This window comes from Lagopus leucura, unplaced genomic scaffold, assembly GCF_019238085.1.
Source record: "Lagopus leucura isolate 7727_CA_CO unplaced genomic scaffold, USGS_WTPT01 Super-Scaffold_100073, whole genome shotgun sequence".
Classification (NCBI taxonomy): Eukaryota; Metazoa; Chordata; class Aves; order Galliformes; family Phasianidae; genus Lagopus; species Lagopus leucura.
Window position 1 is genome coordinate 46,222 of NW_024962314.1, and position 25,460 is coordinate 71,681.

A 25,460-nucleotide genomic window follows, 5' to 3' on the forward strand; every position below is an offset into this window, starting at 1 on the left:
GATGTGGGGACGCGGGGATGGGACGTGGGGATGTCGTGGAGAGGGGCGTGGGGGAGCGGGATTGGCCGAGGAGGTGAATGGGAGGGAAGGTGGGGGTGGGATGGAGCGCGGTGCGGGGACGTGGGGACGGATTAAAGGGGTGTGGGGACAGGGGCAGAGGTGGGGATAGGGGTGGGTATGAGGGCGTGGGGATGGGATGGAGCCGGGTATGGCGATGTGGGGAGGGGTGGAGCGGGGTATGGGGGTGTGGGGCAGGATGAAGTGGGGGTAAGTGGGAATGGGACAGAATAGGGTACGGGAATGGGGGAACCGCATGGGGTGAAGTGTGGGGACGGGAGAGTGGGATGCAGCGAGGTATGGGGATATGAGGATGGGATGGAGAGGGGTACAGAGACATGGGGACAGCGTGGAGTGGGATGTGGGGACGTGAAGGGGGGCACAGTGACACGGGGACAGCGTGGGGTCCGGTGCAGGGATGCGGGGACGGGACAGAGCGAGGCACGGGGTGCAGTGACACACAGGGTCCCCACCCGGGGCTGCGGACGTGGGCTGCTGCTGGTGGCACCGAGGTGACAAGGGTGGTCCCCAGTGGCGGGGGGCGAGGACTGCCTGTGGTACGTGGACAAGAACGGCTCGTGGCATCCCGGCTTCGACTGCGAGGCTCTGTCGTTCTGCTGCGGCTCCTGTCACCAGCGGTACTGCTGCTACGACCCCCTGCGCCTCCTGACCGAGCGCCAGCAGCGCCACTGCCTCGCCTTCAGGTGCTGGGGCTGCACGATGCCGGTGCTGGGAGTCAATGCTGGATGCAGGGCATCAATCGGTGCTGGGTGCTGGGTACGGGGTGATGGGTGTCACTGCTGGGTGATGGGTGTCACTGGTGGGTGATGGGTGTCACTGGTGGGTGCTGGGTGTCATTGCTGGGTGATGGGAGTCATTGCTGGGTGATGGGAGTCACTGCTGGGTGATGGGCATCAATCAGTGCTGGGTGCTGGGTGTCATTGCTGGGTGCTGGGAGTCATTGCTGGGTGCTGGGTGTCATTGCTGGGTGCTGGGAGTCATTGCTGGGTGCTGGGAGTCACTGCTGGGTGCTGGGCATCAGTCACTGCTGGGTGCTGGGAGTCATTGCTGGGTGCTGGGAGTCACTGCTGGGTGCTGGGAGTCATTGCTGGGTGCTGGGTGTCATTGCTGGGTGCTGGGAGTCATTGCTGGGTGCTGGGAGTCACTGATGGGTGCTGGTATCTGGGTGCTGGGCACCAATGTCGAGTGCTGGGCATCATTCACTGCTGGGCGCTGGGATCCGGGTGCTGAGAATGGGCGCTGGGTGCTGGCTCTGGGTGCTGAGCAGCACTGCTGGGTGCCTGCTTTTGGGCTCTGGGGTCAGAGCGCTGTCCCTCAGCCCTAAGACCATCGCGGGCATCGCCTCGGCCGTGGTGCTGTTCATCGCCATCGTCACCACCATCGTCTGCTGCTTCATGTGCTCCTGCTGTTATCTGTACCAGCGGCGGCAGCACCTCCGCACCCCCCTGCAAGGTGGGAGCTGGGGAGGGGGCTGAGAGATGTGGGTGTAGGGGGGGGTCTGAGGGGGTGTAGGGTGGGGATTGGGGGTGCAAGGGGGGATTTGGGATACAGAAGGAAAGATTTGGGGTGCAAAGGGTGGGGGGGTGGAGTACAGAAGGAGGGCTTTGGGGTGCTGGGTGGGGGATTTAGGGTGTGAGGGAGGACTTGGGATGCATGGTGGGGGATTTGGGGTTGGCACAGCAGAGGGCAGCCCCCAGCTCTCTCTCCTACAGGCCCTGAGATCCCGCTGGCCAGCTATCCTGCACCCCCACCCGCTCCCTTCCCTGTGGACCCCAAAGCTGGCCCCATGCCCCCCCAGCCCGGCTTCGCCCCCATGGCCATGTACCCACCCACCGGCCCCGCCGCCCAGTACCCGCTGTACCCCTCAGGACCCCCGGTCTACAACCCTACAGGTGAGCACTGGGTCCTCCTTAAAAGCACCACAGCCTTTTGGGGGGGCCCACACCGACCCCCCCCTTCTCTCTCCGCAGCACCACCACCCTACGTCCCTGCACAGCCCAGTTATCCCGGTGCCTGAGCCCCCCTGGGGACTCCTGTCTCAATGGTGACACCCATAGGGGACACAGCGGGGGGGGTGGGGGGGGTCACGCTGTCCCCACCCCGGGGCCGCGATTCTGCCCTGTGATGCTCATGGAAATCTCTGCCCCCCGCCCCCCCCCCCCCGGCCACAGTGGGGACAAGCAGCACAGAGGGCCTTTTGTCCCCACTCCACACACTGGGCCCATTGTGGGTGCTCACGGGGGGGGGCCATGCATGAAGGTGGGGGCAGCGAGGCCGGGGGTCCCCCTGCCCTCTGGCACCGGGGGGGGGAACCGTGGTCCAAACAGGCAGCATTAAACTGCGCGTCCCCCCGGCGTGGTGTTGTGTCAGTGCTCCACACCCTTTGGAGGGAGAGGAGAGGGGGGGGAAATAGATTTCAATGGGGTCGCGTTCCTCCTCCTCCTCCTGAACATTCCTGCATCCCAAAATCAATCATTTCCTTTTAGCGACTCCCCCTCCCCCCCCCCAAACCGACACAGAACCGGGGTGCAAACCCCGACCGCGGTGGCATTTTGGGGTCAAAAGCACCAAACCCACAGCCCTGAGCGCAGCTCACTGATTTCCCCACCGCTCTGCGCCGCGGGGGCCGGGACGCGTCTCCCCCCCATCCGCTGTGGGCTGTGATTCACTGCCTATTTTCGGAGTGATTCACACCATGCAGCGGCACGGCGGGGGGGGGGGAGGAGGGAAGGGGGGGGCTAAATTTGGGACTGCCACATCCCAGCAGCCTGAGTGGGACCCACAGCGCCGATGCGCTGCACGGATGTTGGGCTTTGTGCCGCCTCTGGGCTCTCAGCACCGCACCCCAACCTCTTTCCTATTAACAAAAAGCCCCTCAGCCACCCGCGGCTCCTTAGGAGGGGGGAAACCGAGGGGCCAGCGCTGAGTTTTATTGAAGTGGGGAGTTCAAATAATAAAAAGGGGACGGGAGGCGCGGGCGGGGGGCTGGGGGGGGCTCAGGGCTGGGGGGCCGCGTGCCCCCCGAGGTAGCGCTCGCGGATCTGGGCCAGGCTGGCACTGAGGCCGCCCAGCGCCTGAGCGATGCTGCGCAGCACCGCTGCCATCTCCCGGCGGCTCTCGGCGCACTCCCTGCGGAAGGCTCGCATCTCCTGCACCAGGCGCTCGTTGCAGCGGATGAGGCGCAGCTCGGCCGGGCTGAGCCGCGCGCTGCTTTCGGGGGTCCCGTCCGTCCCGCCGGGGGTTCCCCCCCCCGTTTCGCTGCAGTCACTGAGCTGTTCGGTGTCCGGCTCGAAGATGACACTGCTGGGAAAGTCACAGCCCGGAGGTTCTGGTTGGATCCCCAGGTCGGAGTGGGGGGGCTGCGGGGGGCTCCAGCCCTCGCCGGGTGTCTGGGTGCTGCTGCGGGGCTGCCGCCGTGCCGGGACGGTGCTGCCGTCCGTGGGGTCATGGAAGGGCTCCGTCTTCACCTCCATCGGTTCCTCCTTCACCGCCTCCTCCTTCACACCTGTGCAGGACGCAGTGCTGTCACATCGCTGTCACCCCCCACCCCCCTGGCGGCCTTTGGGAGCCCCCGGCGCTGGGATTCGGGACAGGAGGGCAGGAAGCGCTGCGCCGTGGGGACACCCAACGCAGCACTCATGTCCCGTGTCCCCATACATCCCTGTGTGCCCAATGCCCACCCACCCCCATCCACGTCCCTCATCCCTCTATCTGCATCCCACATCCCGTGTCCCTTGTCCGTTCTCAGCCCCTTCTCATGTCCCCATCCCTGTCCTGCTCTCCCGTGTCCCTGTTTGACTTCACCACATCCCTGCCCTGTACCACATCCTGCCCAATCCCTGTCCCCATCCCTGTGTCCCACGTCCCTGTCTGCGTCCCCGCGGCCCTATCCCTGTCCACGTTCAGTCCCGTATCCCATCTCCCTCTCACGGCCCTTCTGTGCCCATCCCACTCCCCCATGTCCCCACCTCGGTCCTGGTCCCTGCCCCATGTATCTGCTCCCCGTCCCACCCAGACCCACCCCACATCCCTGCCCCACCCCCTCCTCCCCCGTCCCGCTCCTTTCCCCCATCCTCTCCCCATCCTCCCCGCCCCATCCCACCCCGCTCCGTCCCCGCACGCACCGCACGGTGCCGCCCTTTCCCCTCCGAGCAGCGGTGCCGCTTCGCAGCCGCGCGGTCCCCATAGGGGCGCGGGTCCGGGGCCGAGCTCAGCGCTGGCGGTGCCGGTTCCGGCGGCCCCGTGGTGCCGGGCCGCGTTGGTTCGCGGTGCCGGTCCCTGCCGCTCCTGCCGGTGCCGGGTGATTTTATCGTTGGCGCGGCGGCGCAGCCCCCTCCAGCGGTTCTTCACCTCGCCGATGTCGCGTTGGTTGCGGCCGGCGGCGTTGATCTTATTGGTGATGCGCCACCAGATCTTCTGCTTCTCGTAGGCGTTCACGGTGCTGGCGGCGGCGCCGAAGAGCAGCGGTTCGTAGCGGAGCACTTCGCTCATCAGGATCTCGATCTCCTGCAGCGTGAAGTTGGGCTTCCGCTTCAGCAGCCCCCGCCGCGCCGCGCCGCCCGCCGCCGCCATGCTGCCCGCCGCCGCCGCCGCCTCATGCCGCCGCCCCGCCGCCCATCGCCTCCCTCTTCCCCCCCCCGCCCCGGCACCGCCGCCCCTTTGTCTGCGCCGCCGCCGCCGCCGCACCGAGCGGCCGCCGCCGCGGGAGCGGAGCGGGGGGGGCAGCGCGGCGGGGCGGGGCGGGCGGCGGCACCGCGAGCTCTGCCGGCGGTGCGACCCGCGGTATGGCGCCCCCTGCTGGGAGCCGCCGGTACAGCGCCCCGCGGCCAGGCCCGGTACTGCCCCGCGCGGTGTGGCGCCCCCTGGCGGCCTGAGCGTGCGGCACGGCGGGGTATTTTGGGAGCGGCAGCGCCGTGCCCACGTTTGGGTCCCCGATGCCCCGGTCGGGGTGCGCAGATTGGGATGGCTCTTTTGTGTTTGGCTGTGTTGGGTGCCCAGCTGGCCCCACGGTGCCCTTTGGGGTGCCCCGAGGTGCTCACCCTGGGGTGACCGCATGGCTCCAGGTTGCCTGGTTGTGATGTCCCTATTTTGCGGCACTTAAAGACGTGGTTTGTCGCCGTGGTGGGGATGGGCTGACGGTTGGACTCAGTGATCTTAGAGGTCTTTTTCAACGTGAACAATCTGCAAGTGTTCCCAGCCCCCCCTCCCACGCCACCACCTGGCCCCGGCCCCAGCTTTCATGGTGTGCTGGCCAGGGGCTGCCTGTCCCCCCGCTGTCCCTGAGGAGCACTGAAGCGTTGGGTGAAGCTTTATTGCCGATGCGGTGGCCGCGGTGTACAGACCACGAGCGAGGCTTTGCACCAGGGCAGGCACTGCGGCCCCAAACGTATGCCCATGGTTGGTGGAGTGACACTGCGGGTGACACGACAGGTGACAGTGTTATCCCTTGCTGCTATCCCCCCCCCAAAGTTCCATAGATCACTCAGTCCCTGCATGGAGACAAATGTCTGCTAAGAGAGGTCAGGTCATGTCCTGCAGGGGTGGGACAGCCCTGGGGTCACCCCCAGCTGTGTCCCCCTATCCTGCTCCAGCTCTTCCCAAATCCCACCCCTACACCACCCAATGTTCACCCCATCACCCTCCTGGCCACGCGGGGACCCCATGGGGACACACACCATGGCCACGTCCCCATGACCCGCCTGTCCCCATCCGCTCGCCTCAGGCTGGATGGGGCTGGGGGATGCAGCCCCTCAGTGCACCCCTGGCCCCGTGGCACCCCCAGCCCCGTTGTCACCTCCCTTCTGCCCCTTTCCCTGCATTGGGGTGGGATGTGGCAGCGGACACTCAGCCAATCCCTCCCCATCCCTCCTCAGTGTCCCCAAGCAGTGCGGGGCACGGTGCTGGCAACAGAAAGAGCTTGAGGGATCACAACTGTACAAACAATAAATACGAGGTCTTTCTCACGCGCCGTGGCCAACAACCACGCCGGCCCTCCTCAGGCCCGGCCCTTCCTCCATCAGTCCCAGAGAGATCGCTGCTCCTCGGCGTCGGTCACTGCAGGGTCCCCAAGGGCTCATCACGGCGAGAGTCACGAGGAAGGCGAGCGTCTCGCTCCCTACTGCAGCAGCTTTGGTAGTTCCACCTGCCGGAGGAAACGTCCCGTTACCCAGCATGGATCGGTGGTGGAGGCTGATGGGGTCTGGTGAGCCTATGCTGCTGGGGGCACTCAGAGCTCTGGGGTCACTGCTCCTTCCTGGCCAGGCTCTGGTTGTCCCCATGCCTCAGGGCGGCGTGGTCAGGGGCACAAAGTGCTTCGGGAAAGGGAGGCTTTGCGCCACGATGGATCTCCTGACCCCTTGTGCCTAAAAGGGACGGATCCCCCGACTCCACACAGCATCTCCTGACCCCACGTGCCCTCCTGGGGACTGTGCCAAGGGATGGATCCGCCCGCCCTGCGTGCTCAGCGAAGGGATTTGGGTCTGTCCCTGACCCGTGCTCTGCACAGGGACCGTGGGCCCCGCGCTGTTCCCAGCACTGTCTGCCGCACCAGAACGACCTCAGCCAGCACATCAACCCCGCGGTGCTGCTCCCGGTTGGCCCCGCCGCACCCCACACTCACCTTCTTGAGCTGTTTGAGGTTGCTGGAGCGGATGGCCGCCAGCAGTTGATCTCGTGAGCTCTTCTCCTGCATGGGCACCCGGTCCCCCATCTTCCTCTGCGTGGCCGGCGACAGCGAGTTCCTCAGATTCTCGTTGATCAGCGGCGGGGCGAGGGGAGGAGGAGGGGGGGGTGGCGCGGCGGGCGCTCCCCCCTTCTTGGGAGAGTTTTTGGGGGACGCTTTTGGGGACGGCTGCGGGGATCCCTTGGGGGACCCCTTCGGGGCTCCGGCCTTGGGCACCTCCAGCAGATCCTTCTTCTCGCCGCGCTCCTGCGCCAGCTTCTGCTCCTGGAGGCGCTTCTGCCTCTGCCTGTCCATGTTGCGGCTCAGCAGGTTGGTGACGGTCATGCGGGGCCCGGCCAGCTCGAAGTGGTAGCCCAGCTTGAGCAGCGTGGTGTTCTCCTTCAGCAGCTTGGCGATCTCCATCTCCGTTTTGCCCCCGCAAATGTGCCGCTGGTTGTGGAAGCGCAGCTCCGTCAGCGTGTCGTTCTGCAGCAGCGCCCGGAAAATGGCCAGGATGCCTTTCCCCGTGATGTGGTTGGAGTCCAGGTTGATGCTGGTCAGCACCTTGTTGGACTTCAGCATGATGGCGATGGCGAAAGCCACGTGGTCGTCGGCGCGGGTGTTGGCCAACGCAAACAGCTTGACCACGGTGTTGAACTCCAGCGCCTCGGTGAAGCGCACCAAGGTCTCGTTGTTGATGCAGTCCGAGTTGTTCACGTTCACCTCGGTGACCTCGGCGTCGTTGTTCTTCACCTTCTCGATGAGCTCGTCGAAGATGCTCGAGGCCTCGTCCTCCTTGGGCTGCTCCGGGGCGCTGCTGGGGGCGGCCGTGGGGCTGCTCTGCGCTGCCGCCTGGGGCTCCTCCTTCCCCTCTGCTGCCGCCTCGGGCTGCGGTTTCTCCTTCTCATCTGCCTCGGGTTTTTTCGAAGCGGAGCTCTTTTCCTCTTCTTTTTTATCTTTGTCTTTCTTCTCTTCACCTTTCTTGTTCTTTTCTGTCTCTTTCTTCGATTCCGAGCTCTTCTCCTCCTCCTTTTTGTCCTTCTCTGTGCCCTTCTTCAATGCCGACTTCTTTTCTTCTTCCGTTTTGTCCTTCTCTGTCTCTTTCTTTGCTGCTGAGCCCTTCTCTTCCTCCTTTTTATCCTTTCCTGCATCCTTCTTCAGCGCTGAGCCCTTTTCCTCCTCCTGTTTATCTTTCCCCACATCCTTCTTTAATGCTGAACCCCTTTCTTCCTTTTTGTCCTTCTCCGCACCCTTCTTTGCTATTGGACCCTTCCCTTCCTCCTTCTTGTCTTTGCCCATCAGCTTGTTTTCCATGGCCTTCACCTTGTCATTGATGGCTTTCCTGTCCTTGGTTTTGCTCTCAGCCTCCCCTTTAGCTTTCGGCTCCGTCTTTTGGGCACTTTCTTCCTTCTTAGGGTCTTTCCCCACTCCTGTATCGCGTTTCTTGGCCAGGTCTTTGGCAGGAGCTTCTTTTCCCTTTTCTGCTCCATTCTTGACATCCTTCTTCTCGTCCAGCCTGCTTTCCTAACAACAGAGGATCGTGGAGGTGTTAGCAGGTCAGGCTCCCTGAGCTCCAGCCTCACCACCCAGCTCTCAGTCACATCCCAGACGTTATGGCCAGCACTGCTCTGCACAGCCCGGCCTTGGGAAGCCTCCCCACCCCCAGCTGGCTGCTCTCACACCACACTGCAGCTCCTGTCTGCGTTTTGCAGAGCAAAACCAAACCCAGCTCCAGGGGAGGCCTTGGTGTGAGCGCCCCTACCAGGCAGAGACTGCAGGAGCCCAGGTTCACTTCCCCGTGTACCCGGAGCGATGCACAGCACTCACTTCCAGCAACAGCAGCGTGGCTGTGAGACCCCTCCACCCCACTGAGGGTGGTGCTATGGAGGATTCATCTGACACAGGAGGATGCTCAGTGCTGGGACCGAGCCTGCAGTGCAGGGCACAACCTGCAGCAAAGCCTGCAGCTGAGTTTGGCAATTTGGGCTTCCTTCTCCTCGCTCCACGCCTGGGGAGCGCATGAGGGTCAGCGCTGTGCCTTGAACCCCCAAATAGCAGCCAGGTCCCAACAGCAGCCCCATCCCAGCCCCATGCCAGCCCTCTGGGACTGCTGGTTGGTGGGAAGAACTGGCCGGGCCACCAGCGGGCCAGCAGCAGGGACAGCGTGTACCTGGCGTGAGCACAGATGCCATCTGGGATGAAGCTGTTTGTTTAGCTAAGAGATTTCTTGGCTCCCCAGCATGGAACCAGGGCAGGCGGCGCAGAGGCACGGAGCCACGTCCACAGCCCCAGCGGTGGGGATGGATGGAGAACTGGGGGTGCTGCTGCCTCACACGCTGAGCCCAGAGGTGCCTTTCGAAGGCGTTTGGGGATGTCCTGGGTTGGAAGTTTGGGGATGTCTGAGGATGAAAGTTCCTTGCGCAGCTTCCCGAGCTCCCCAGCTCTTTTTCTTCCACTCCTCAAGCTGCAGCCAGCAGCCCCAGCCCCACACCAAGTGCTCCAAAAAGCCTTCTCCTTTCCAGCCCGTGGTTGCAGCTCAGTGATGGGTTGGGGGCTCCCCGACTCCCCAGGACAAAGCAGAGTGAAGCCAAGAATGAGCAGATCTTGAAGAAAGGGAGGAAAACTGTGGAGAAGGAGCTGCAAAACCTTCCATGCTTAGAGGAGGCAGTGGATTTCTCCAAATAAGACAAAACCAGAGTGAAATAATCAGCCCCGCAAGTTGAAGCCATCTCTCTTATCTTGTTATCACATCATTAGTGCTGTTATCATTAAAGCAACTGTGCCCTGATCTGCCCCCACGTGTCCAGAGCAGAGGGAAAGGGGAAGGGGAGGGGGAAGGTGAAATGGAAAGGGAAGGGAAGGGGAAAGGAGGGATGCACGCGTTCCCTGCTCCTCCCTTTGCCTCCTGCAGCGTGGCCTGGGCCATCCCCACAGCCCCTCCATGGCCATCTGCAGCCCATATTTACCTCGGGCACCCAGGGACAGGCGCTCAGCACCCCTCTGTGCCATTCCCTCCGCTGCAAGCATGATTATTAGGGGAATATTTTTACACTGCGTGTCAGACCTTTAAAAATAAGCCTAATGAAAACAGCCTGGTACCGGGCTGATTAATCACCAGTGTTTTGATGAACTGAAATGCCTTCCCGTTTCCTCTAAATAGACTAAAATGAGCATTGCCATTGCTTGTTAGCATTTGCAACCCTCAAACCCACTCAGATGCTTCCTTAAAAGGCAAAGCAGGCCAGGAACTTCTTGCCTGGAATCTGAGTGCTCGCAGCCCAGTGAGAGCAGATGGAACCGGGCTGCGTGCTGAGCCCTGTGCTGAGCTGCCGTGGGGCCGTGGGTGAGCAAAGGGCTGCACCCTGCACCTGGAGCCCCACTGCATGGATTGGGGTGGAGAACAGCATGGATCTGAGTGTCTGGGACCGGGAGGTGGCAGGGATGGGGATTGCCCTGCTGAATTGGGTGCGTGGTGAGTGGGGGGCTCCTGGGGTGGGCTGGGGGTCACGGGGGCTCTCCAAACCCATGCCCAAATGGAGGGAGGGAGCAACTGGCAGGGTGCTGCTGTTGCATCAGTCCCTGGCAGAGGGGAGCAGTAGAAATGCATTAGCAGAATAAATGTTTGGCTTTGGAGGGGGCCAGCACACAGCAACGAGCAGCTATTTGTGGAGGCATGTCCTGGGAAGAGGCACTCGTGGGCAGCATCACAGTGCTGGGCTGCTGCCTCGCTGCAGCGGCCACGTGCTCAGGGCACCAGCGAACACGGTGTGAGCCATGGGGAGCTGGGCCATGGGGAGCTGTGCCCCATCAACAACACGAGAACAGACCAACTGTCAGCACTGCTGGGAAATGAGAATGGGCTCCAAAGGGGCTCCAGGTGCTGTTTGCTATGGGGGGCAATGAGGATGTGGGCTCTGAGCAAAGGGGCACGGTCCTGTGAGCAGCTGTGGGGGTGTCTGCTCTTGAGGAACACTGGGGGAGCACACGGCTCTCCTGCACAGCAGTGCAACAAGGGACAGCAGGAGCAGCTGAACTCTGTTAACCCAGGAACAAGTTTAGTGATCAGGGTGAACTTCTGCACATAAAGTGGATCCAGAGCCCAGGGGTCTCCTCGTGACTCTCCCTCCCCAGCAACTACGCTGGCTGAGCCATTTCTGCATGCTGGCTTTGGCCAGGACATTTTTTGTCCGCACAGAGCTGTGCTCCACACACCAGATCCCTTCAGAGCTGCAGCATAAATCCTGCACCAAGAGATCAGCCCCGTCCTCCAGTCCCTGCTGTGCCCACAACCCCCCCGCAGCCAACAGGACAGTTTTGCAGCCCATGGGAACCGTGCAAATCCCGAGTGGCAGAGGGGATTTGGGGGCAGGGAGCAGCACACGTCCTGCCTGCATGCAGCAGAGGCTGCGGGGCTTATCCACACTCCCATCCTGCGGCTCAGCCATGGGAGAAGGGGTGAGGGAGCTGGGCATAAGGCACATGGAGCTCCCAGGACACAGGGATGTCCCCTGCTGTCCAAACAAAGCTTGTTTTGCCCTCGATGCTCCTGGGTATTTGGGTGCCATTACGCTCCAGGCATGCAGGAGGGTCGCTCTACCCAAGCTGATCCACATGAAGTGAGCCACGCTGCTCCCTTCCTGCACTCTGGTCAATGTTGAGTAACCAAAGACATTCCTGGATAAATGCAGCAGCCCTGCCTGAGTCTGGAGAGCCACCAAGCCTGAGCTGTGAGCTGGGGTCATCTCCCATGATCTGTGCCCCCAGCACTGCCCTGCCTGCAGCTGTCCCTGTCCCCAGGCACTTTGGGGTTTTTTGGCACGAAGAAAGAGTGGGAGGTCCTGAGCACTGCCAAGGGATGCACATAAACCCAGCGTGACCCCCACCGTGACGCACTGAGCGATGTGAACAGCTTCCTCCCCATCCCACCTCAGCCATCGCCGTCATTTCTGTGAGATGTCCCATTGTCCCCTTCCCTTCTGGCCCATCCTTCCTGACCCCAGTGCTGGCCACATCCTCACCCTTCCCAGGCCAATGCTCCTTCTGAGATGCAGTGCTGTCCTCTGGGGACCGGCCGGCTCCTGGCCCTGATTTTTGCCTTGCTTTGCCTTCAATGGTGAATTACAGCAGATAACAAAAGCCTCCACGGCATTTCCCTGAGCAGCACAGCCCCATCTCGTCCACAGTGACACACAGCTGTTTCCCAAAGAGCCCTTAGAGCTGCTGGCTACTTTGCAAATGGGAAGTTTCATTCTCTGACAAAAGCTGGTTTTAGTAGCCTGGGTTTTCCTCTTCCATGCGTTGCTTCCCTGCACAGACCAAAGGGGAGTCTGAGGTTCCCAAGCTGAGGCCACTCTTCTGCTCATCCCCTCTCCAGCTGGGGCTGCAAGGGGCAAGGTGTGCATCTCCTTTGGACGTTTCATTTGCACCAGGCTGAAGGAGGATTGAGGAGGGCGATGAGCAGGAAGGGATGGAGCAGAGCATCGCGTCGTGCTGCCGCCTGTGGATACCTCCTTCCTGCCAGGACCTGCACATGGAAGTCACTGGTGGCTGCTGGTGGCACCCAGCTGCTGTTCCCACCATGGCAAAACCTGGGGTGGGCAGCACAGCTGATCTGTAGCAGCTCTGAGCCACAGAGAGCATTGCAGCACACAAGCGATGGTGTCACACTGCTAACGAGGGCGAGACGTCGCCGCCTGCAGCTCTTTTCCTGCTCCCTGTTTCTCTTTATCAGCAAAACATAAACAGATAATAAAGCTCCCTGCCTGTGGCAGCTCGGCCCATATAAGCCCAACACTCCAAACATCTCCACGGGTTTGTCTGCATCCCTGTTGTGCTTTGTGTAAATACAGAGCTGCTGCTCCTGGTGGTGCTGCGGGCTGAGCAGAAGCACAGCGCTTCTCCCACTCGTGCCCTTAGATGGGCCGGGTGCCTCGCAGGCACACAGCGCTCCTGGCACAACGGGAGCCTTGGGAAGAGAACCGTCCTGGAAACCGTGCTCCTCATGTGGCTGAGTGAAAGGCAGAGCCTGGGGGCAGCAGCGATCCTTGGGAGGGGGATGGGTCGATAAACAGAGCTCAAATCCAGCGGCGTTAGTCACAGAGCACTAAGATGCTTCAGGAATGATACAACCGCTGCTTTTCCTCGGTTACGATTCCCCTCGAGTCTGTCCTGGCTATATAAATCCACAGCTTGTTTTGTTCCCAAATGGTTCCACGAAAGAAAAACCAACCAGGTTTGGCCATGAATACGAAACCAAAATGCCAACTTGGTCCTCTGCAGTTTCACAGAAGCAGGGACCTCACCTGGCTGGGTACCACGAGCAGGGCACCATTTGTCCTCTGTGGTTAAACACCACCAGTGAGCCTCAGCCCGCATGTGCACAGCCCAGAAAGCAGGCAGGAGGGGCAGAGGGGTTTTTGGAAGACCACCCATGGAACTTGGAAGAGGCGCTGCAAGGATTCCAGGTGACAGCAGCTCAGTTAATCACACTGCTCAAAGCCTCTGCTGCAAAACAACACCATCTTCCAGCCTGGACTTCTCTCGCTGTGCCTTTGCTTGCTGCAGCAATTAGAGACCTCATTTACCCACTGGTGAGCATTGCCAACCTGCCCTTCCCAGAGGCACAGGCAACGGTGCATCCGAGGAGCAGCACAGCACCAAGCACTCGCTGGCAATAGGAAATGAAGATTAATTAATTAATGCATCGCCCAGCTATGCATTTGGCTGTGCAGCGCAGAGAAGTCAGGGCAAAGCTCACATCTATTTTGGGCTGTTTATAAACCGCCTCCTAGTTACCCAAGTTTGCCCTTTTCATCACAGAGAAAGACGACGTGTTGTTGTGGAGTCACAATAAATCCGGACCTGCCTCCCCCCTCCCTGCCTTCAGGAGGGAATTGAGGTGCCTGGAGTGGCTCTGAAACTGACAAAAGGCCACAGGCAGAGCTGGGAGACCAGCAGGACCCAAACGTTTCCCCTTCAAACGCCCCGCTTCCCACTTTGGCAGGGTTCTGCACATCCCAATGCACAACGAGGGGAGGAAGGGACGGGCATCAGACCCTCGGTGGTCTGCAGCTCTCGGCCGAGGGAAGCCTCGCAGGCAGAGCTCTGGCAGCCCGGGGCAGTGAGCCAAGGAGGGGAGCTGTGTGTGGTGGGAATTGCTCCCCAGCCCACGCTGAGCACCGCATATAGAAGCCACGGCTGCGACGTCCTCACGGCCACGGAGAGCTGGGAGAGCTGCTTAACCCCTTGTGCAGGGCTCCAAAAGAAACCTGCCCTTCTCTTCTCTCCCTCTTTGCATCCCAGGCCCCGGTCAGGACTGGGGTTCCATAGCAGAACAGAATGGCACAACATCCTGAGCTGGAGGGGAACACTGAGATTATGGGATGCATCCCAGGCTGCACACACTGCAGCACGCCACCGCTTCCCTGTCTTCTCCTTGTATCCCAACACAAGCTGTGGCTCGAGGATGAAAGCTCTGCTTGGTTTACCAGGCAACATGTGAGCTCCTTACAAGGGACTGACCACTGGTGGGTTTAGGCTGACGTTAGGATCATATACATCATTCTATGGCACGATGTTTCATTTCCCAGCCTGTTTCATAGCACCAGTTTCCAGCACATGAACCCAACGCTGTCCACACACCGGTGAGCGCTGCCCTAATGAAGGGAAGATCCTGCTCAGCACGAAATAAACCACCCCAACCTGTCCCAGGAAACACGTACATCAGTTTCAAGATGTGAAGGGCTCTGTACAAATGAAGGAGTATTGTTGTACCTTGTATTCCCTCCGTGACGTGGAGAAATGGCCAAAAGTGAAACCAGTCTTCTGCTACTTTCTGTACTGACTTCTGCTCTCAGCCACAAAAGGCTCACGCTGGTTATTGCGTTGCCTATTACAACGATCTGATAAAAGCATTTCCTGGATGTGGTCTTTCAACAGAGTGTTACATGAGAAATGGAGCACCGTTTCCAAAATGCCACTGCCAGGTGGAGCTGAGGTTTCTCCCTTCGCCTTTCTGCCCAAGCACCATTGGAAGCAGAGCAGCTCGGAGCTGTGCACAGCTCTGCCCAAGCACAGATCTGCCCCTGCTCTGCAGGATCGCTGCCTCAGTTCCCTCGTCCAGCACTCTGGTTCAGCCTGCTGTGGAAAGCGAGGGAAACCAAATGCTTCCCAGCCTCCCACGCCCCGAGCACATAGCAAATATTCTTAGTGCTGAGGTCAATCAGTGTTGCAGGGAAGCAGGACTGGCTGCCACCGAGGCAGGGCATGGTGTGGGATGAAGGCACGACGTTTCCTCGCCCCAATGAAGATCTTACAGGATTCACCCGATGCAGAGAAGGAGATAAACGGAACCCAAACCAAAATAAAAGAATGAGTTTTAGCTGGACGAAAAACAAGAAGGCTTAGGGCAAAACCTGCTTCCTGGGGAGATTCCCACCAAGCAGCAAACTTCTCCCCTGTAATTCCACAAGGAACAGAGATCGCTGAAGCCCCCAGCGCTGCACAGAGACAAGGAGCAGCCCCCTGACAGCACCTTTGGCTTTCAGATAGCTCACAGAAGCCCCTCTTGGCTTCCAGCTCCCTGCCCCGACCCCCAGACTGCCCACTGCTCCTCAGCAAGTGCCTTCAAACGGCTCTTACACACAGCCGTGCCCGAGGAGCAGCACGGTGTGTGGAGATGGGACTTACATCCACCGCCTGCTCCCTCTGCAGACGTTTCCTGGGCTCCTTCTCGTGGTGGTTGAGCACCGCGTCGCAGTTCTGCGTGCTGGACGGAGGGTTGTCTGCTTGGTTCTTCTCACTCTGCTCCATAGAGATGCTTCCATCAGAATCCACCACATCCAACTCCTTCTCCAGCTCCTCCATCTCCTCCGGACTCAGAGTGGACAGCAGGCTGTCGATGTCCGGATCTTCGCTCACCTGTCGCCGATATTTGGCGACTTTGGACATCTTGGCCCGTTGGCGAGACACGGTTGCGGTTGTTGTGGTACCCAAAGCAAGAGAAAAAAAAAAACAGAGCCGAGGCTCTCGAACTGCTTCCCACAGCGGCAGCAGGTGCTGAAGTGTTAAATCTCAGCTCCGCAGCCCGGGGTTCGGTGCGGATGGAGAGGGGACATCCCTCGGCCCAAGGGTTGGCCAATGGAGCCCAGCGGAGGCGGGGAATGGTGCTGTCGGGGGAGCCTGAAACCCGAGGACATTCCAGGGAACCATGCAGAGCTGCATGACCAAATTTAGTCCGGAGCATTTAGCCTTTTAAAGGCAATGGGCCAACGGAGTGAGAAAAACAGGCAAAAATGCACACAAGCTGGCAGGCTGGAGAGCTGGGGGTTGGGGGCACATCCCGGCCTGAGGGGAACAGGGTCAGCCTTGTCCCCAAGCTCCCCACTTACAGGAGGGCAGATTTTCAGGAGCTTGCTGTTGTGCTCCTGACAGCTCTCGGCTGAAATCAGCAGCACTGTGCCCAGCCAGCCCTGAGCTCCTTCCATCCTGATCCCGCTGCTCCCCTGTGTGTGGGGTCAGCCCGTCAGGGAGGGGCTGCTGGAGGTGCTGATGCAGATTTCTTCCTGCACGCAGGATGTGCAAAGCCCAGGAGGCACCAGCACTGCATGCCCACCCAGCTCAGCTCCGTGGGTCTGAGCCCAGCTCCGGCCCTGGGGTGCTCGGTCAGTGCTTCTGTACATTCCCCATCCTCTGCAGGGGTTTCTGCAGCTGCTCTTCATCACAGCTCTCCCATTCCCCTTTACCCAACCCCACAAACATCCCTCCTTCTGCACAGGCTGAATTCCAGACTGTCTTCTGTTTCTGGTTCAGGCAGTGCCTTAAGCCCAGGCTTTGCCTGGAGGCACCTACTTTCCATTGACCTAATCCATACAGAAGCTTCCTGGCATCTGCAAGTTCTCCCAGGGGGACGTGGCAGATGTGCTCTTCCTCTCCGTGTTTCAAAGCAGCTTTACCCCACACACAACATTTTGTACCCATTCCATACGCTGCCGGCTTCGCCCTTTTTCTTCATTCCTTATCAACCTCCTGGTATTTACTGCCTGCTCTCAGATCTCTCCTAGCCCATGCAAGCAGCCATCTGGTCTCCTCCACCAGAATGAGCTCTCCTAAGATCTTCCTCACCAGCCCAATTACCCTCCCTGCTGTCTGATGGCTCAGATCTCACTCCCTGCACAGACATGGGGTGCTCCATGTCGGCCTCCCGGCGCCTCGTGCTGCAGCCCAGACATTCCCCATCTGGATGGGAAATGCAGGCTGCTTGCATTCTAGGATTTCTCTTATCTCCAGCACTGCAGCACTGGGCTCCTGCTCATAGCCTTCCTATGATTCAGACACACAACTGAAGTTTTTTTTCCAGACTGGGGAAGAAACCGCTGTTTCTAGTTTCCAAGTGCATAGCCTTAAACATTGTGCTGCCGCATTTCATCCCATCACTCCTATCTCCCTGCTGCCCTGTGCTCCCCATCTGCACCGACAGGGAATGTTGCATGCTCAGGAAACGCTGCCAGCACTCCTCAGACCTGTGCTAAGTGAAAATGTAAAGCTCTCCAACCAGACCGAGCAGGGAGGAACCCCAGTGCTGTCTCCTGCCGCTTTCTCCCTCTTCCTTCCTGCTGCTGAGCGTGGGGTGAGCATCGGGGGGCTCTGCAGCCTCTGCTCTTATCGGGATTCCCATTCCCATAGCAACTGATCACCTCGCAGGCACTAACAACTATTTCCTCCGAAACACAGCAGTGTTGCCAGCCACGTCTCAGGGATGAAGATCCAACATGGAGTGAAGTGCCTTCTCCTGGCACGCCTGAGGGGCTCTGGCAGATCTCCCCAAGCTCATTCCCAGCTGTGTTTCTGCCTTCTCTCCTGTCAGCCAGTAGAGCACAAATGAGAAATGGATGGATTCCTCCAGGCTGTATTATCTGCCCCTTCCTTCAGAGCCTGAAGGAGGGAAGGTTGAGCCCCGATCTTTGCATTTCACAGCATGTCCCTGCAAAGCAAGCGGCATTTCCATGCTGCTGCTCTTCTCAGCCTTAAAAGTAGGAGCTGTTGAACCCCAAACCCCACCGCAGCCCCACACCAAAGCTCTCCTTGAAAAACATTTGCTCCCTTCCTGCAGCCTGCTCCATCTCACTGCTGTTCCCACCCCCAGCAGACAGGACAAGGCTGGGCAGACTGGAGAGCACGCCACAGGAACTCGCTAAGGTTCAACGAGGGCAATTGCAGGGTCCTACAGCTGTATCCATCAGCACACGCTGGGGGCTGAGCTCTGCAGAAAAGGACCTGGGGGTCCTGGCAGACCAATGGCAGACCAACGGTTGAGCAAAGCCAGGTTCCTGTGCAGCCTGTGGTAGGGTTGGATTGGGGAGGTGGGCTGGGGGAGCCCCGGAGGTCCCCTCGAATCCTCAAGGCTCTGTTTGTCTGAGATTTCCCCATCCTTCCTTGTCTCAGAGCCACACCACCACCTCCTGGCGATGCCCACCACTGCAACACCGCTTCCACGAGGACAAACGTGGCAGCACCGCGTGGGGAGCTGCGTTTGCAAGGACTGCAGCGCGTCAGCCCGTCCCATCGCTCCAGCTCATGCTTCATTAGCGCAATTAAGGACCTCGCTACTATTCGGGGCTGGGTGTTGCGGGGCTGGGTGTTGCACAGCTGGGTGATGCACAGCTAGGTGATGCACAGCTGCCAGCCCTCTTTCCCGCAGCCCAACCTCCTCAGCCGACCCTGAGATCACAGCCCAGTGACCATCCGCCCTCCCGAGTGCCCACGTTGGGTCGCACCGGGACGGCCGATCGGAGGCGGGCATTAGGACCGCCCGCTGCCCTCCGCCTTCCGGGGGCGTGGCCAAAAGGGCACGGCGCACGCGCCGCTCCGACATCCGCCGTCCTGCCCTCTTCTCCGATTGGTCGGCGCGGGGAGGGGGGGGCGAGGGGCCAATCGCGGGGCGGCGGGGCGGGAGCGGCCGGCGGCGCGTGCGAAGATGGAGGAGTACGCGCGCGAGCCCTGGTGAGCGGCCGTTGGGTTTTGGCGGGCTGCGATGCGCGCGCGCGGGCGGAGCGGGAATCTCCTGAGGGAGAATGGCGGCGGCTCCGGGAGCGGGAAGGCGGAGGGGGCGGGAGGTGACCTTGGCGACGCCGCTGTCATGGCCGCCGCTTCCGGGCTGCGTCACTGCGGCACGCACGGGCCGTTTTCGCCGCCCTCCGGCGCGGAGCCGTTCTCCGACCCCTCTGCGGGGCTCCGGGCCGCCGCCGGGCCCCTCCTCCCCGCCTCCTCTCCTCTCCTGTCCCCTCCTCACAGCGCTTGCTCGCTCTGTGGGGCCTCCTGAAAGTCAGCGAAGCGGTTAACGCGAAGCACGCGATAACACGGAGTAACACCGCGGTGATCCCTTCAGGATCCGCTGTGGGCGCTTTGTGTCAGCCCGGCCTCTGAGCACAGGGCGGGAGGCGGCTGTGCTGCTCTCAGAGCCGTTTCCTCCTTTAAAAGCCACGTATCACAGCCGGTTAATGTTTAAAAGCTGCTCCTGCGGAGGTCTGGGGGCGTTAAGGGGAAAACCTGAGGGTTTCTTTCATCTTACATCACAACCTGATGGTAAAAGCCTGGGATCTCCCTGCATTAAGGGTTCTGCCATCCTGGGGCTGTGCTGCGTTGATGTTGAGGGGAAAAGGAAGAGCTTCGCATCACCTGCTTGGATTTCCGGCAAGCCTTTTTAATGAGATGGCTCTTAATGAGCTAACGAAGGCAGGGAGCTGTGAGGAGCTGTTTTATTCTTAACAGCAGATCAGAATCTGGGCAGGAGAGAGAAAAACATGGCGAGGAGTGAAGTGGAGGCTGCACATCTCAGCTCCGACTGCATGCAGGAAGCGGGGGATGGAGGGGTGAAAATAAAACATGGAACGGGGCTGCATGGTGGGACTCCATCCAAACTGGGGGGGATTTGTTAGGAATGGGAGATGGGAGCTGACGGCAGGCTGTGAAATGAAGGATGATGCGCGGTGGGACAGCATTCCAGCCTCCCGCTGCTGTCTGTGGGGCTGAGAACTTTGGAGGGTTTTTTTTTTCACGTTAAAAACAGCAAAACGTGCAGTGAGTATTCAGGGGAAAAGGAGCAGGAGCATCATATGGAGAATGAGGTCAGAAAGGCACGCTGATGGCAGCACCCGTGAGCCCTGGCCTTGCCATGGAGTTCAGCTCCGTGTTTTGCTGGGGTTGCTGCTCTCTTCTCAGTGCTGCAGCCACCGGAGCGCTTGGCTTTTACTGTCAGGTTTTGATGTAAGATGAAAGAAACAAAACAGCTTGGTTTGTGCAAACGCTGCAGAATTGCCAGCAATGGGAGCACGGCTAATTGCACGGCTAATTGAGGCTGCTGCTCACGGGGAGCAGGAAAATCACAAAGCTCTCTTGCTTGGCAGCAGTGTTGAAGGGGATGTGAGCCCCACATGAAAGCTTGTCTCTGCAGTTGAAAGCGTTTGCTGAGAGGAAGGTGCTGCTTGTTTGGGAGCATTTGACACTCCATGAAGTTGCCCTTTGGCAGCTCTGCATGGGTGTTGCTGTGTTTTGTTTTAATGAACTTCAAAGACCCTTGGATACATCAGAAAAACCTTCTCAGTTCTCAGCAACAGATGACTTTGAAGTCTTCCATTTCAATAACCAGAACTAAGGAAAAGTGTGAGGAACTCAGGAAAGCGGTGTTTTGTGCTTGCTGTGAACTGAGTCTTGTTTGAATTTGCCAGTCAAGTTCTCTGTAGGTCGTGAGAAGAAGAAAATTAAAGTTATAATACATCATTAGGGCAGAACCGGTTGTGAGCTGGAATTCTGCAGAGGTTTTCCATGATGGAAATGCACTTCTGTGCCACGTGTGGGGAGTTCAAGCAGCTCTGTGCATCCGATGCTTCCTGCTGCAGGTTTGCTGAACACCCAGCTTGTTTTGCTGCAGCATTTCCCCTGCTGGTGATGCTGCTCAGAAGCCGTGGGTGAAGCAGGGTGGGCAGTTGTGCTTCCTCGTGTTTCTTTTGGGTTCTGTGCCATCCATTTGGATGGTGGCTTTCCCCCAGCAATGCGCGATGGAACGCAGCGTTTCCATCTCTGTGTTTCTTTGCAGTCCCTGGAGGATTGTGGATGACTGCGGAGGTGCCTTCACCATGGGAGCGATTGGAGGTGGCATTTTCCAGGCCATCAAGGGCTTCAGGAATTCCCCAGTGGTAAGTAAGACCATTTGAGCAGCACGATAAGAGTGCAGCTCTGCTTTCTCTGCCCATCAGCAGTGCAACCTGCCAGCAGAAGGGAAGGCAGAAGAAATCCAGGTACACAGGGCTGGCTGGTGATGTTAACCTGCTCCCTCAGCCCGGTTGCTGCCTTTGCTTCTGGCTGCTGCACGGCAGAAGTGGAGCCTGGGCAGTTCTGCATCAGCTGCCACAGCCCTCTGCCTTCCTTTGAGAAGTGAGAGGGCTTAAAGGAGGAATCGTTCTTCAGAATTACGTGAGGGAATGTTGCTTTCTGTAATTAACCTCTTAATTAAACGTTAACGTTTCTTGTAACTCAATTTATTTGAAAGTGGGTTTTTGTTTAAGTGCACAAACGGAACGTGGAGGTCAAGGTTCAGGTGGTGACAATCAGTTGTTTTCACTTTCAAGTATTCAGCTGCAAAATCTTGACTTCAAACGTGCAGATGTTGATAAAAGTAACCCCTGCTTCTACTTGAACGTGGCTTCTAAAACATTCCTCTGGCTGTTATAGGAGGGGCTTAAAGGGGATGAAAGGGCTTTTTGGTGGGAGTGGTTTTTGGTGTTGGTATGTGACAGCTTCATTGCCCCAAGCTCCTTAATAAGCCTTCAGTTCGAGGTGTGTTTTGTGAATAAAATCCAGAACCTCTTCCAAAACGAGTCAGGTGCTACAGATGCTTCACACACGCAGGATTTGTGCTTTACCCCCTTCTTTATTCTGCTTGAAACTCATTAACTAAATCAGTCCACGCTTCTGAGTGCTCGCAGCTGAGACAAAGCTTGAGCGTGTGTAGCAGCAATGCAGTGTTAGGGCGTGCAGATCTCATCCAGTTCAGTTCCCACCAAGAATGGTTTGAGGCAGTGCCTGATGGTGGTGCTTCATTTCTGCAGCTTACAGGTGTTACGCAGATGTGGTAAGAACTAAAGGAGCTGTGAAAATGCAGTTTCTGTAAGCTCCTCATCGTGGTGCTGGGAAGCAGATGGTGCCCAGGGCTCGTTCTGGCAGCAAGACTTCATTCTTTCATTCTGTCCTTACTGTAGGGTGTAAACCACCGGCTGAGGGGAAGTCTGGCCGCTGTCAAAACGAGAGCTCCACAGCTGGGAGGTAACTGATTCCTCACTCATGTTGTCTTGAATCGTGGTTTAGTAATGTTGGTGGTGATGTGGCTGCAGTCCTGCTGGCTCGTCTGCTTTCTCTGAGCTGGTTCTGTTCTTCCCCCGTGTGCTCACAGGTAGCTTTGCTGTTTGGGGAGGTCTGTTCTCCATGATCGACTGCAGCATGGTCAGAATGAGGGGGAAGGAAGATCCGTGGAATTCAATCACGAGCGGAGCCCTAACTGGAGCCATCTTAGCTGCCAGAAGTAAGAAGTGGAGCTGTGGGGAGGGAGCTAACAGAAAGCTGCTGTGTTCCAACCTCTGCTACAGTGAAGCAGAACTGTTTGATTCCCAAACTGGAATTGACTTGGGAAGAGGAATAGAAAAATCATCTTAGACTTGTGTTCCGTGCTTATGAAAGTAATAATTGTGTTCTCAAACATTACCGTTGTTCTGTTGTTTCCCTGAGGAAGGGGAGAGTTGCCTAGTAATTATTCCTTCAGCAGTGATACTAATGAGGCTTAATGAATGCAGTGTTTGCCCATAGGAGAGATTATAACTATAGAAAGAGAGCTGTAACATGCAAAGTAATGCAACAGAAAAAGAAACAAGTGTTGTTCTGTGCTTTTATTTTTAGATGGACCTGTTGCCATGGTTGGATCTGCCGCAATGGGAGGAATTCTCCTGGCTTTAATTGAAGGGGCTGGCATTCTCTTAACAAGATTTGCCTCTGCACAGTTCCAGAACGGTAAGGAGCCCTGCAGCAGCACGAGGCTTTTGTTGTGCAGAGTTGGCTGATGTGCCCAGCTTCCGAGTCTGTAAGAAGTCAAAGAAGAGTTGCTGATGCCACAGCAGCTTTTGCATTTTCTCTTTGTGGTCTGGAGACACCCACACCGAAATGAGGTGGCAGGGTTGGCTGTCACTCAGCAGCTTGAAGGTGTAGGAATCAGGGGGAGGGAGGAGGTTCCAGGCACAGGGGAGCACAGGGCTTAGGAGGGAAGAGAGGTTTGTGTGAGCAAAATGTGCAGATGTGAGTGGTGTTATCAGAGCAGCACTGTAAGGCTGGGAGCTGGAAGGGCTGGGAGCTGGAAGGGCTGGGAGCAGGGCTGGAAGCCCATTCCAGTGGGGTGCTGGAGATGGAGCAGATACAGGCAGGATGTTCCAAACAGGGGCAGTGGTGATGATTGGATTTCCAGAAACTGGATCCGTTTTGTTTTCTAAGTGCAACACAAGCTGAGATGTCAGTGAGTCTGTAACCATTTATGTAAATACATGCCTGCCTGAAATAATTAATGCCTCTGTTGGCCCACCTCATTTTGAGAGGAATACAGACAAAACCGCTAGTGTTGAAAGGATTAGTGGCAAGCCTCTAATTCCTGGTAGGGTTCCTCTCAGGTTTGTTCACTGGCATTCTTTGTTCTGTCTGAATTGGTGCAATTTCTGTAACGATTCGGGAATACAAAGGCTTTTCAAAATGAACCTGCTTCAGTGAAAGGGTATCATCTGTCTGTCACAGTTTATTCTCCTTAGGCTTGGCAGTAACAACATATTGCTTCCCTCAGCAGAATGTCAGTAAGGGAAGCTGATCCACGACTTGTTCCATTTCACTGCCTTGCTTTATTGTGGGGCAAGTTACCGAGGAGAAACCTTGACAGAGTGGCTGGGTTCAGCTGCAGGGCAGGAAGGCAGAGGTTTCCAGTGCCTTTCAGTGACTGAAAATGTTTCCCTCCCATTGTTCTGATTTGTTTTCTTAGAAGTAAAAGAGATTCAAGAAACAACTGTTCCTTATTGGAGCAGGTGTAAAGCTCTTGAACGTCTTGGAATGGAAAACAAAGTCCCTTGTGTTGGCTCCGTTCATTTCAGAAGGGATTTAGTTTAAAGATAAAGGCTGTGGTGTTTCCTGCTGCCATAGGAAGGACACCTTTTCACAACTTGATTTCTCTCTCTCCTCACCCTCAGGCCCTCAGCTCTCCGAGGACCCCTCGCAGCTGCAGCCCTCTCCGTTTGGTGACTACAGGCAGTACCAGTGATCCCCGTTCTGTTAGTTTGAATTGTAGCTGAGCTGTAATTTAAAATGCTGGAGGATCAGAGCACGGTATGTCCTTACACCAGTGGTAGTCTCTTACACAAACCATGCCAAGAGGACTTCAGCACTTGGCAGTGCAAAGCTGCGCAGAACTTTTAGGAGATGACAGATCTATTTATTGGTAACAGATTCCATTGCTGTAACGTTAATACATGTCTGACAGAATACATGGAGATTTGAGATAAGGACCAAACGGAGTCTTGTAATCCTTTGGCCACGGGCTGAAGTGAATGTCTGTGAAGTCTTCTCTGGGATGTGGCATTAACCCTTCCACATCTGGAAGTTACCCTCCTCCCTTTCGGATTTTGCCTGCTACCCACGTTCTGGATTGATGTTGCTGCACAAATTTCAGCTTAAGGGAAAGTGTGAATCTGCGTGCAGGTTTACATTCCAGAAGCGACTGTGACTGGAACGTGAAAGCAGAGGGCTCTGTGTGCTTGGAGGGTGAAGTGCACTGCACCTGCACGCGTGCTCTCAGCACAGGCTGCTGGCTTTTTGCTGTGGGTTGAGTCCTCTGAAGGTAGCGCAGTTCCATTGGCTCTGTTTTTGTTCTTAAGCTCCAGTTCTGGAGGCACGTTCCCCCTTGCCAGCAGTTAAAAGATAAATAAATTCATATCCAGTGGGGTTTTCTGTTGTAGGTCCTCCCCATAGGTCTGTTTATCAGGAAATGCCAGCAGGCAATAGCATTCGAAGGCTTGTTAGGATGATCCAGGGCAGCGCAGAGCTTTCCTTCTGCCCAGGAAGGAGCTCTGTACTGAGGTAACTGTCAGACTCATTCAGTAGGAGAGCATGAAAGTGGCACAGGAGTGCTGAGATGGGTGAATTGAGATTGTACAACGTGTGCATGCAAGTGCAGATCCTGAAGGTGACAGGGCTCCTACGTCCTGCACAAGCGACATTTTCCTCTCCTGCTTCCACCTCCCTGTCTGTCCCACAGCCACTCCAGGGCTGCTTGCTGCTCTGGTGCCTTGCTGCTCCTTGTTGCTGCTGTCCATACTTCGTTTCCAAGAATCTTTAGCTCAACAGCCTCGTGTTTGTGAAGCTCGTCTCGCTCTGCCTCTTGCTTGCTCAGGTGAATTGTAAAGGATTGTCTCCATTTGCTATTGAGTGCTTGTTCTGTTCCTCACTGAGAGCCCAGCCACAGAGGAGTGAGTCCCTGGCAGGTGAGGGGAAATGGCAGCCGGATCCCTCATCAGTGCTGCACCTCCCCTGGGTATCCAAAGCTGCACGTTGATCACCAGATGTTTTCCTGTGCTCTTTATATAGGATCAGCACACTGGGTGTTCAGCGCTATGTGCCTACCCTGGGCTGGGTCTCTGCCCCTCAT

The 25,460-nt window shown here is 57.8% G+C and overlaps 4 protein-coding genes across 4 annotated transcripts in view; 2 read left to right on the forward strand and 2 right to left on the reverse strand.

Annotated features, from left to right (window-relative positions):
- The window catches only part of SHISA4 (shisa family member 4), a 2,903-nt gene extending 488 nt beyond the window's left edge, over nt 1–2,415 (forward strand). The window contains exons 2-5 of the mRNA XM_042887132.1: nt 590–761; nt 1,397–1,530; nt 1,791–1,970; nt 2,049–2,415. Of these exons, the coding sequence (XP_042743066.1) occupies nt 590–761; nt 1,397–1,530; nt 1,791–1,970; nt 2,049–2,095 (533 nt within the window). The 3' untranslated portion in view covers nt 2,096–2,415. The remainder of the gene's footprint in view (nt 1–589; nt 762–1,396; nt 1,531–1,790; nt 1,971–2,048) is intronic.
- A 521-nt stretch (nt 2,416–2,936) lies between these two features.
- Nucleotides 2,937–4,650, reverse strand: LOC122188650 (myb-related transcription factor, partner of profilin-like). Its single transcript, XM_042887131.1, has 2 exons — nt 4,203–4,650; nt 2,937–3,583 (listed from the first exon to the last, which is right to left on the reverse strand). Exons 1-2 carry the CDS (start codon nt 4,648–4,650, stop codon nt 3,075–3,077), a joined length of 957 nt encoding a protein of 318 aa, XP_042743065.1. The 3' UTR covers nt 2,937–3,074.
- A 718-nt stretch (nt 4,651–5,368) lies between these two features.
- On the reverse strand, nt 5,369–15,880 carry LMOD1 (leiomodin 1). The gene is made up of 3 exons (XM_042887130.1): nt 15,428–15,880; nt 6,698–8,263; nt 5,369–6,220 (listed from the first exon to the last, which is right to left on the reverse strand). Exons 1-3 carry the CDS (start codon nt 15,686–15,688, stop codon nt 6,194–6,196), a joined length of 1,854 nt encoding a protein of 617 aa, XP_042743064.1. The 5' UTR covers nt 15,689–15,880; the 3' UTR covers nt 5,369–6,193.
- A 2,787-nt stretch (nt 15,881–18,667) lies between these two features.
- TIMM17A (translocase of inner mitochondrial membrane 17A) lies at nt 18,668–24,326 on the forward strand. The gene is made up of 6 exons (XM_042887124.1): nt 18,668–18,739; nt 20,832–20,931; nt 21,994–22,057; nt 22,185–22,313; nt 22,685–22,795; nt 24,007–24,326. The coding sequence occupies exons 1-6, from the start codon at nt 18,714–18,716 to the stop codon at nt 24,075–24,077; spliced, it is 501 nt and encodes a 166-aa protein (XP_042743058.1). The 5' UTR covers nt 18,668–18,713; the 3' UTR covers nt 24,078–24,326.
- Nucleotides 24,327–25,460: the final 1,134 nt, after the last annotated feature.